Here is a 12,651-nt window from a genome sequence, read left to right as displayed (position 1 = left end):
CTAAAGCTAGGGCTACTGGTACTTTCACGTTGTAGATTGGGAAATGTTGAAAAACCCTTTGATTGAGTACCTATTTATATGGGCCTTTGGTAAATTCTGAAGGCTCTGATCTGATACTGGTTCCGAGCAGTTCTTCGTTCTAATCTTTACAGAGTGAACTGAACGTATCCTCCGTCCAGAACAAGAAACAGCTGACCAGAGTGGGTTTTAGGCTCAAGTCGATACTATTGTTTCATTAGAGGAACTAAAAACATTCAAGATCGGAAGGAAGCTTCGATAAAAATACAGTTCCTTGAAGCAATCTCAACAAATAATGTTTAGATAACTTCATACTGGCTCTGATCGATCCAAATAGCACAAATGAAAGAGGTTTTATGGGATAAGGAAAAATGGGTTTCATCTTTATGCACACTTATTCGTTGGAAACCAAGGTAATGAGACTAAATATCATGTTAGAGTTATCAAAAAACTAGTACGGCAAAGTTAGATAAGTACAGAACCCCAATAACTACCTTTCCAGTTAAACCATTTCTACTACATCCCCTTCTCACTCTCCTCGCATGCTCATTACACTCTCACATTACCAAAACCATTCGATTTCTTCATCCATACTTTTGCATAAAAAGTTCTTGAATACTTTTTTTGCTGCCAACACTGTATTTAACGTATTTTCGTTCTTGCTCTTGTTGAGATTAAGCTACTTTTCGTTAATATTTTCTTTTTATCGTTTTTCATTAAATTTATGTTTGTTGTTTATACACTTAACTTTGCTTTTATTGTTGTTTTGGTTTTTGTCGTAGTGAAGCAGTGAAAAGTTTCTGCGGTTGTCACTGTTTCAAACAGTTTTTTCGTGTGGCGTTGGTTTAATATGGTTTTTAGGGGTGCGCGCCTTAAAGTAGGCTACGAAAAACAAAGCTATTGTTTTAAGCAGCCTCCAAGTTAAGTCTTTGATGAAATTTGCGTGAGATTTCGACATTTGGCACAACTTTGCGCAACTTTTTCGTGTAGGGGAGTTAAATCTGTGGTGTTATGGATATATTTATATGTTTTTGTTTTTTTAACTTAATACGCTTTGAGGTAAAATTAAGGTTCAGTAGGAACTGCATTGTTTTAAAAACAAAATATTTTTTTTAGTAACTGAAAAGCTCACGCCATCTTAATATTACCCGTTATTCAAAAAAAATATATATTTTAAAAGGTTGCCACCAGAATTTTATTTTATTACTATTTATTTTTTGCAACTGACAACTTTTTTCAGAATAGCTTTCAATTATACAATATATAGAGTATAATTAATAAATATTGCACAGGGTTGCCACAAATTTTAAGACGTGTAAATTTTATTTTAAAGCTTGAAAATTTTATTAAGCATCAGAAGAGTGGCTATAAAACTTTTAATTGCAATTAAATTTAATTATAGAAGACAGGTTTTTATAAAAATTTTGTATGTTAAAGCGCTACAACGTTGCCACAATATTATTGAAATTATGACTATTTTTTTTATTGTCTAAATTATTTGGTAAAAATTTAATTATAAAAGACGTGTTTTTATACAAATTTTGAATGTTAAAGTGGTACAGCGTTGCCACATTATTATTGAAATTATTATTATTTTTTCAATTGTCTAAATTATTTAGTAAAAATTTAATTATAAAAGACAGGTTTTTATACAAATTTTGTTTGTTAAAGCACTGCGTTGCCACTTTATTATTGAAACTATTATTATTTTTTTAATTGTCTAAATTATTTAGTAAAAATTTAATTATAAAAGACTGGTTTTTATACAAATTTTGTATGTTAAAGCGGTACAGCGTTGCCACTTTATTATTGAAACTATTATTATTTTTTTAATTGTCTAAATTATTTAGTAAAAATTTAATTATAAAAGACGTGTTTTCATAAAGGTTTTGCAAGTTACATAAAGTGGTACAGCGTTGCCACATTATTATTGAAATTATTATTATTTCTTTAATTGTCTAAATTATTTAGTAAAAATTTAATTATAAAAGACAAGTTTTTATATAAATTTTGTATGTCAAAGCGGTACAGCGTTGCCACATTATTAGCAATATAATTTTTTTTTTTTGAAAAAGTGTCATTTCGTTGCTTTGAAAGAAATTTTAATTTAAAAAAACTGCTGGTTAAAGTGGCACAACGTTGCCACATTATTATTATGATTATTTTTATTTTATTTTTTTTTTGTCTGTTCGTTGCTCTTAAAGAGATTTTCATTTAATTTAATTTTTCCTGCTAGAAGCTATTTCTGTCTGTTTTTTTTTTTAACTTTCCACCTTACACACGTTTTGGCAACATTCCAAAGCATTATTACTGTTACACAGCAATAAAAAACAGAAAATTTGTAAAACACACTACAATTTCTGCTTTCGACTACGAAATGTTTTCAAGAAACTTGTAAAATTTTTTATGAAATTATGAAATTAGTATTTATTTAATATTTTCCTACAAACTCTGCAACTGCTACATAATACATTTTCCTGTATACAAGCGCTCGCATACAAACTTTCGACCGTCAAGCAGACTTGTCGACACAAAGTTAAATAAAAATAAATTAAAATTATCCAAGCAATCTGCAATTGTCAGCAACAGACTTTGCATTCGCAAGTGCTCGACAGAAAAAATAAAAGCTGCAAACAATGAAAAGTACAAGTAAAATGTTGCGTATACGACGTGTGGCACACCAGCAAGCCACACAGCCACACAGCTGGCAAACTATGTAACAAAAATACAGTTACGGCATACACACACATGCATGGAACACTGTTAAATGACAGCAAAAACTTCGAGCGAGTGTGCGACTGACTGACTGACGGACTGAGTGTCTGAATGTTTGACTGTTTGTATGGTAAATTGTAAATTAAAAAGTTTTTGGAGCACGAAAATTTCATTGCCAACATGGGTCACAAATTGCAATTGCCCATAATTCCTCAGCATGTCAACAAGCTGCGCACACATGTCCACACATCCATGCATGTCTGCGTTGCATATGTAAATCTAAGATAAAATGTAAATTTAATAACGACATGAGAATAGAATTTGAAAATCTGTTGCAACTTCTCGGTCAGCAGCCGACTGCAGGACAAAGTTTTCGCATTATAAATGCGTTATGCAATATACATATGTGTATGTATGTGAATGTAAAAGTGCGATGCACTTCAAACACGCAAAGCTTCGATAGTCTCCAAATACCACACAGAGAATGGCCAAAATTTTGCCACGCCCCCGCACCGGCAGTAAAGCACTACTAAGCTGCTTGCAAGAGTTGTGGCTTGCACTGACCACTGCAAGTTGAAGCGAAATTTTAGTGTAGCAAACTTTGACAACAGCAATGTATTCATATACAACAACAAAAACAGTTACAGCAACAGTAGTACTTTCAACAACAACAACAGTGACAAAAACAACAGCAGTTACAAAAACAATAGTCTTTACAACAACAACAACTATTTCAGAAACAATACACTTACAACAACAATACCAACAACAGTGACAAAAGCAGTAGCACTTACAACAACAACAGGAGTTACAAAAACAATAGTATTTACAACAACATCAGTTACAAAAAGAACAGCACTTACAACAACAACAGCAGCTAGAAAAACACTAGCATTCGCAACCACATCATCACTTACAACAACAACTACAACAACTGTGCTCGACAACTACCGCCCAGCTCAACAGTTGTCGAAAGCACACACACACACACACACACCAATTGCAGATTGCAGCTATTAAAAGTTTGTGGATTGCAATAAGCATTACAAAAGCAATAATAAAATATTTCACATATGCATGTATTAAAATGTGGCCAAAAGTACAACATAACATAGTATATGCTTACCCATATTCAGTATCATATCTAAAACAGCTGAATACAGTTGCAAAGCATAACAAAATGCCTGTGCGCCTAAAAGTATGCATGTTTATATAAATACGAAGCGCCTGGAGTGAACAGGGTAGGCATGTATTATTTAAAAGCTGTCGAAATATAAAATTTTAATACAAGAATGCAGTGATTTGAGCAATAAACCCCAAAACGCCTAGAAGTATGCAGCTACTAATATATATTTTAAATTAATCTTCAATTGAACTTAAGCGCTGACAAGATAGATGCTGTCAGAAATATTGCATTGGTAAATTAATTTTCTCATAACGCCTAAAGGTATGCAATGTATTTATTTAAAAAAAATATTTCCGTTTTAGTTTCAGTAGTTATTTTTGTTGAAATGCTACAAAACGTAATGGAACATGCAACTATAATACAAATAATAGCTTATGCTATTATCTCCTAAAAGTATGCAATATTTTTGTTCTAAATTAAATTTCCTAACAATTTTAGCATTTAAATAGAAATATAATAAACTATAAATGTTGAATATTGAATAATTGAACAAACTCTAAATTTTCTCATACTAAAAGTATGCAACAGTTATTTTCTTTTGCGAAATAAAATTTCTTAGATAAAAATTTTAAAGATTTGCTGCAAACATCTAAAAGGAAACTTAAAAAAACTTTAATTTTACTATACAAAAGCCTAAATGTATGCAGCATATTTAAAAAAAAAATATTTTTTATCTATTTTCTGTAGTTAGTTTTGTCGGAATGCTACTGAACATATTGGAAGAACCATTTATAATGATATTAATGGCACCTAAAATTATGCAGTATTTTTGACATAAATTGAGTTTTTTAATAATCTTAGCTATGTAAATTAAATAGAAACCAAAAATGTTTAAAATATTCTAATAATATTTTTAAGACCCGCAATTGAACAAATTCTAAATTTACTCATACTAAAAGTTAAACAGTTATTTTCCTTGGCGAAATGAAATTCCAATTCTAGCATTTCACAGCCTAAAAGTAAGCAGCATAATCTTTTTTTACTCGTTTTGTAAGAATACTGAATTTAAATGTTATATAATTATAATTAAAGCAGCTACGAAAAGCGTCTATTGGAGAAAAAAGTAAACACAAGTCATACCAGGCTACCTAACTGATTTTAAATAATAAAAATTATATAAAAAATAAAAAAAAATACAGTTTATAGAAAATTTTATCATAACGAACAAAAATGTACGCCTAAATGTATGCTACACAAGCATGTAGAAAATAACTGGTAATTCTCATACACCTCGTAACTAATTTTCTCATCTCTTGCTCTCTCTTCACAGATTGGCTCCTTCTTCATGATCAACCTCTGCCTCGTCGTCATTGCTACACAATTTTCGGAGACGAAAAAACGCGAAATGGAACGCATGCGACAGGAGCGCGCACGCTACACATCCACCTCAACACTGGCGTCCAGCACCAATAACTCAGAGCCGGCCACCTGCTATGCGGAGATTGTCAAATATATAGCGCATCTTTGGCGGCGTTTCAAGCGACGCATGTTAAAGAAGTACAGATTATATAAGTATGATAATTAATGTTTTGATTTGATTATATTTGTTTCGTGATACTTTCAGTTACAGTAAACCTCCCTCAACAAGAAAAAAATTGTTCAAGAAACTATCCGAAAAATAGAAATTTGTATTTGCGTTCGATTCGTTTCGTTAATGCGTGAGCATAAAAGTAGATAGCTTACTAACCCAACCCAAATTCATTTGTTAGAGCGTTACTAATACACATGTATATTAAAGACATTATTACGTAATCCCTTAATTTATGCAAGGGGTAGTCGAATTTATCAATATTTATCATTAAATAGAAGGATTTAGGGAATTGAGGAAACAAGACTGATTAAAAATAGAGCACACTATGAAATGCGCATAACAGTTTTCTTCGGTCAATTAAAAAGTTACGATACTTAGGATGCAAATATAGAAAGATAGCTGCAAATAAGCTGGAAATGCTAACTTTCTGTAAAACTAATTCAAAATGTTGTCTTCCTTGATTTCAAACTAATCGCCAAATCGCCACAAACAAGCTAGATATGCTAACATTCGAAAGGTTTAATGTTTCCAGGTTTGGGACATGCATAACTGTAAGCCTTAAGCCAAATTAATAAGAATTATTTTAAAAAATATAATATACGCCTAGTAGTATGCAAATGAATATAAAAACTAGCACAGGGGCCTAAAAATATGCAAATTTCGTGCATAAAAAGCAAATTAATTCTTTTACACCTCACATTTCACAAAAATATTCGTTCGTACTCACTTTTAATTTTAATGCAAGTCAAATCATTTAATTCGCCTAAAAGTATGTAAAACGAAATCACGAATTTATGGACAAAAAATGGCACATCGTTGCTTGCACAAGTCTATTCACTTTTTGGTACAAAAACATTTTATTTTAAATATAACAATATCATCAAATGGCCTAAAAGTATAAAAATAAATCGCGCCGAAATCAAACGATAATATAACAAAAAAAATAAGGAAAAATTTATGCTAAAAATAAAACAAAAAATTTTGGAAACCACAATAGTGCGCCTTATTTGGTAGAGTAAGGTTAAAACAGAGTAAACAAAACCAGTATTTGAGTGGTTAAACTAGTTTCAATTTAAAGCCTAAAAGTAGGCAACACATTTATTAATAGTAATAACAGTTAGAGGTTCTGCCACGTTACAAATCAATTATGAAATATTTTTTCGAACACAATTAAAATTTTTCAACAGAACGAATTTAAAAAAGCTAAAATTTTACGAAAATTTAAAAGATTCGTAAATAAACAAAAATTCATAAAACTTCTCAAGTTGTCTAGCTTCAGAAATGCAAATTATAGCATTATAGCACACTCGCAAACAATAAAATCTTACAGTTATTGTTCTAAGCCCCTTAAATGGCCACAAAGGCATAATTCAACTAAACGCCCCTCAAGTTAGGCAACGAAATATTTGTATGCCAACAGGGCCAGTTGATATATCTTTATCAAATCAAAATTATACTGTCAAAAAAGTGTATAAACTTATTAAAATCAATTATTTACTTTCAAGTTTTTTAAAGCGCCTAAATGTATGCAGTACAAACTCCAAATTTAAAACTAAATTCAACGCGAAATGCACAGTTAGTCCCAAAAAATTGATTTTTCTATCAAATTTTTTTATCAAAACAACAAATATAGCTATATGCATAGTACTAAATTGTATACAGCTCCTAAATGTAGGCAGTACTTGTCGTAAAGCAAGCAGTTATAAAAAAAACTTAACAAATTTTAAATATTTCAATATTTACTGCGTAAATATCATGATTTAAAAACTTCAATGACAGAAAAATCAAAATTTTTTATTATAACTCCCAAAAGTATGCCACAAAAATTCTGAATAACCACTCTATAGGCACTACACAAAATGTGGCACAACGTAAAGAGAAACTACTGACTGTACGCTATTTTAATTACTTATTTCTACAGTTATTATTTTTATTAATATTTTTATATGATTTTTAATATAAAAAATTTTATTTAGCTTATGTGGCAAATATTACTTGCTTTGTGTTGCGTTCGCTTGTTTAGTTCCAGTTAATTAAAGTTATTTGCTTTTTGCTTATGAAAGCATTTTATTTTCATATTTTACAAATAATTTATATACAAACTGATATGTGTACATATGTATGTATGTACTTTGTATAAAAAAGTGAACTTTGCATGCAGTTGGCATTTATCTACTTATTTATGGTCCTTAGTTAGTGAGTTAGTTAATAGTAAAATATTGATTTAGTGAAATATTGAGTGCAAACTTTTTGAATAACAAGTATTTTGCATAGGATTTTTGAAAACACGCACACACGCACATACATATAAAGACAAACAACCAAACATATTCTTGCAATTTTTTCACCATTCAGCATTTGATGTTGTTGTTGTGTGAATAGTCGTGTATGCTAAATAGAAGCATTTGCAAGTGAAATTCAGCAGAGTCAACTGGATTTTAATTACTTTCTATTAATTAGAAAAAGTCGTTGATGCAAAAATAAGCAATTTTCAAACAAACAAAGACAACATTGGAAATGTTAAAAAAATATATTTAAATTTTTTGACTGGAAATAACATAGAATTTATTTCAAACGGCAAATATTTAAATAAAAATAAAATTATTTCAAAAATTTAAATATAATATAAATTTTTTAATAAAAAAAATTAATGATTTTTTTAATTTTTTTTTATTTGCAATTACAAAAAATATATGAATATACAATAAATTAGAAATAATTCCAATAAAAATAAAAATAATTCAATGTTTTTTTAAATTCTTTTATTAGCGAAAAGTTGGAATTTATTTCAAATGACAAAACAAAAATTTTAAATGAAAAAGACATAAAATTTTTTTTAATATTTAAATTTTTAATTAGAAAAAAATATGTATTAAATTTAATTTTTTTTCAAACTGAAATTTATTTGTAATTACGAAAAAACAAATTCAATAAAAATAAAAAAAAATATCTCCAATCTTTTCTTTTTCGAAAAATATTTTCAATTTTTCTTTAATATTTGAATTTTTTAATTCAAAAAAATATTAAATTTATTTCAAATGACAAATATTTAAACAAAAATAAAAATATTTTTATATTTTTTAAAAATACTTCAATATTTTTTGAAAATTTATTTTCAACCTTTTCAATTATTTTTTGAAAATATATTTCCAATCTTTTTTTTCAATATTTTCGATTATTTTTTGAAAAATAATTTAAATTTTTCTATTATAAAAAATATGAAATTTTTTTAATTTTATTTCCAAATTACAATTTATTTGAAATTACAAGCAGAAAATATATTCAATAACAATAAAAAAATGTCCTATCTTTTTTTGGAAAAATATTTTAAATATTTATATATTTTAATTCAGAAAAAATATGGAAATTATTTATTAAAAAAGAAATATTTCCAAAAAATATAAACTATTTCAATATTCTTTGAAAAATATTTCCAACCGTTGTTTTTAAATATTTTCAATTTTTTTTAAGTATTTCCAACTTATTTTGAAAAAGAATTTTATTGTTTTTATTAGAAAAAATATGTTATGATAAAACAAAAATATTAAATGAAAGAAATATTTTCAATTTTTTTTTTTTTACTTTATATTTTTAATTCAAAAAAATTGGATATTTATTTCATTGAAAATCAAATTCCAAATTATTTAAAATTACAAAAAAAATATACATATATTCTATAAAAATAGAAATTTTCCAAGATTTTTTTGGCAATTATTTCATTTTTTTTTTGATATATAAATTTTTTAATTCGGAAAAAATATGGAATTAATTTTATTAAAAAAATATATTTCCAATTAAATTGAAAATATGTCAATATTCTTTGAAAAACGATTTCCAATCATATTTTTAATATTTTCAATTTTTTTTTTTAAATATTTCCAACTCTTATTTGAAAAACTATTTTATTTTTTTTAGCAGAAATATGTAATTAATTACAAATTTAAAATGACATTGAAAGATTACTCTAAATCTAAAAGCTTCCAACATTTATAGTACTTACAACTGCTTTTATTCATACACGAACTTAGAACAGAGAGAAAACCATTTCAAATCACCAAAACAAATTTTTGAAAAACCTTAGCTTAAAATTCATCATTTCAAATTTCCATAAGAATATTTCTGCTTCACATATTCATACACAGTACAAAAGCGTCAAACCTTAGAACACGTAATCGAATTTCTCACTATTTAAATTCAGTGAAATACGGTGACAGGGTTGTATTTTTGAAGTTATTTTCAACCACTTAAAAACCAAACTGTTCACGGTGAAAAACTCGTGTCAAACTTCGTTTACCATAATGAATGAATTTTGCCAATCATAGTATAAGTCCTATGTACGTAAAGTAATCATCTCAAGTTTTGGTTCAAACCAAATCTCTGTCGAGCGATTAACTCAAGGTTGACGTTCCCAAAAATGCTTTAGAATCTCCTTTATTGTGACAGCTGACGTCCGTTAAACAGTAATGAAATAAAAACACGCCTTTCTTCAGCGGAGAACTACAAACAGCTTTATCTAGCAATTCGCACTGAGTGAAGAAGCCTCTATTATGTACTATATGCGATCTAATTTACTCAGTGCTGATACGACTCGTTGGAAGTATTCCACAAGTTCACAAAAACGCTAACGAAGAAATGTCTACAGACATTCGTCAAGCAATTCATAATATATATAAAACTCCTCACAACTTGAATTTGATTGAATAAACATGGGAATATATTATATTATGGTGTGCAGGAACCGAGTGATTATCATAGCGAGATTACAAGATTTACTGCAGATCTTTGGCATTTTAATTTTTGAAGCATGATTTTGCGAAGATACTGTTTCTGTGAAAGGTAGACCAATCTTTGTGGAGTTGCTGACTAATGAGTTTTTAGAACTCAAGTATTTGAAAAAGTTCTGTATATACGTTCGAACTCTGAAGAGAAGTCTATTGTTAACTAATGAGCATAGGTTTATTGCTCTGCAAAGATTTCTGAATGTCTGAGCCATATATAAGAATATATATATTTATATTCTGGCTATATACTTGTAAGTATATGAGTAGTATCTTATACGCTTCAATCAGATCGTTTTGGTATCGAGCTGTAGAAAAAAATATAAAAATGCGATTGACAGCATCAACTTGCGTGTCAGAAAAAGTTAGTGTTGCCGGAGTTCACCTCTTATAATTAATTCTACTACCTCGAAGAAGCATACACGTCTTTATTAGTTTTCTGCCATTTTTGCTGGGCTTTTCTTCGATATTTTTTACCTGTAGTACCATGAATATCTAAGACTTGGTTCCCATGCTAAAGGTTTTTTTTCAGTCAAGTTTTTCTAGCTTCAACTCGGCATTAGTGACCGAATATCTTTCATTTGGAAAGTGGCAAGTAGTTCCATATTATGATAAAAGTTCCTTTTCTACAACAAATTGAGCTGAGGCTTCAACTTTTTTACCGTCTTCGGGCTCGTAGCTGCCTTGATAACATGATTTGTGCTACTTTCACTAGCCTAACGGATTTTTCATGCACGAAAAATACATTTTTTTATATAAACTCATACATATTACAATATCAAACCAAATATACACACTTTTATAAGCTTGTATGTTTTTATCACCAAAAGAAATCCCACTAACAATTCACACAACCAAGCCGACACTTGCTACAGACACAGCGATCCAAAAACAAACTAAAGCAGACAATCAGTCAGTCAGTCAGTCAGTCAATCAGTCAGGCATGAGAGTGCTCTACACTCAAGCAAAAAACAAGAGCAAAATTTTTGAAATGAAATTTCAGCTGAAATGTGACACTAATATTTACACTCTGCTCTCTATTTATGCTTCTTTCATTCGAACAAACGACAAAAAAACCAACAAAAAACTTGGCAAACGTCAACAACAATGCAACCGAAATGACATGCATGCCATCCATGCACAATGAAATGGCGATAAACTGACGCAAATTTGCACAACTGACAAATAACTGTGCACACATGTCAAATGTCAACAAATTGCCGCTCGTGTGCGCGCCGACGCTGCGAAAATCCAAACACACACGCGCGAACTCTTCAAATGTCAAACAACTTCCGTCAACTGTCATAAATCAACGACAAAATAATTAACAATGTGCGCTCAAATGAACAACAACAACAACAAAAATGCATGCAACAGATACCAAAAACAACAGCGCAACGAAGGTTTGCTGCCGAACGCCGACAATTTGACATTCTCACCGTCGCGCATCAAATGCCACCACCCGAAGTGCCCCAAGTATGGCAATCGCAAGCCGTCGAGTATACAGGATCAAATGATCACCGTCATGGTGCCGCTGAATTCCAACAATAATAATGTAAGCAACAGCAGCAACAACAACAATAATGGTGGTGGAGGCAGCGCTGCTGCTGTGGCTAATGGCACGCGCAGTCATGCAACAACAACAGCAACCAACACCATATTAACGCCAACACCGCCAACAGCAGCGGCAGCAGCAACCACAGCGGCGACGGCGGCGTCTTCTACACTGGCGCTGCCAATGAGTGGCACAACGACACCGCTAATAAATGGCACTGCCAACACTGGTTTACCGCATAGCATCAATAATAACAATATAAGTGTGGTCGGCCAGCAACAACAACAAGCACAGTCGTCGCAGCAACAGCAACAACATTCCTCTTCGGAGAATTCTGTGCAATCATTGGAGCATACAACACGCAATTCCAACCTGAAGAAGTCTTCAAATCACTTGACACCGGATGTGGCCAAGCAACAAGCGCAGACGCTGGGGCAGGGTCAACAGCCGGCGGGACAGCAGAAAACGATTTTACTGAAATTTCCCTCCAATGGTGATTCGGAGCAATTAATTGTGAGTTTTGTTTAGTAGAAATTATATAATTTTGCTTTTTTGTTAAAAAAAAGGCACGATGATTCAACTATTTATCGATTTTTAATTATCGATAAGTATAAATGTCTATGTTTAGACGAGTAAAAATGCATTCGGCAAAATTTTCATGAATTCAAAAATTTGAAATTCTGAATATTTATCGGTCTATTATCAGCTATCGATAATTGTAAATATCTTGTAGTATATTAGGGCAGAGTAGAAATAAAAATACTATCCTGTTGCATTTTTAAAAATTGAAAAATTATAAACCCTGAGTACTTATCGCTGTAGAAATTAGTCGATAAACTAAATTAATCGATTTTTTTGTTATCGATAA

At 30.1% G+C, this 12,651-nt stretch overlaps 1 protein-coding gene across 7 annotated transcripts in view; it reads left to right on the top strand.

Moving 5' to 3' along the window:
• The window catches only part of LOC126758195 (voltage-dependent T-type calcium channel subunit alpha-1H), a 257,600-nt gene that overhangs the window by 193,836 nt on the left and 51,113 nt on the right, over nt 1-12,651 (top strand). For 6 of the 7 annotated variants that reach the window (XM_050472312.1, XM_050472310.1, XM_050472308.1 and 3 more), the window contains 2 exons: nt 5,190-5,431; nt 11,606-12,296. In XM_050472312.1, coding sequence (XP_050328269.1) covers nt 5,190-5,431; nt 11,606-12,296 — 933 coding nt within the window. The remainder of the gene's footprint in view (nt 1-5,189; nt 5,432-11,605; nt 12,297-12,651) is intronic. The other variant, XM_050472307.1, reaches the window with a different exon arrangement.

Source organism: Bactrocera neohumeralis, chromosome 5, assembly GCF_024586455.1.
Source record: "Bactrocera neohumeralis isolate Rockhampton chromosome 5, APGP_CSIRO_Bneo_wtdbg2-racon-allhic-juicebox.fasta_v2, whole genome shotgun sequence".
In the NCBI taxonomy this organism is placed as follows: domain Eukaryota; kingdom Metazoa; phylum Arthropoda; class Insecta; order Diptera; family Tephritidae; genus Bactrocera; species Bactrocera neohumeralis.
The sequence above is the reverse complement of the archived record's forward strand: the minus strand, read 5'-3'. Positions and strand labels throughout refer to the sequence as shown.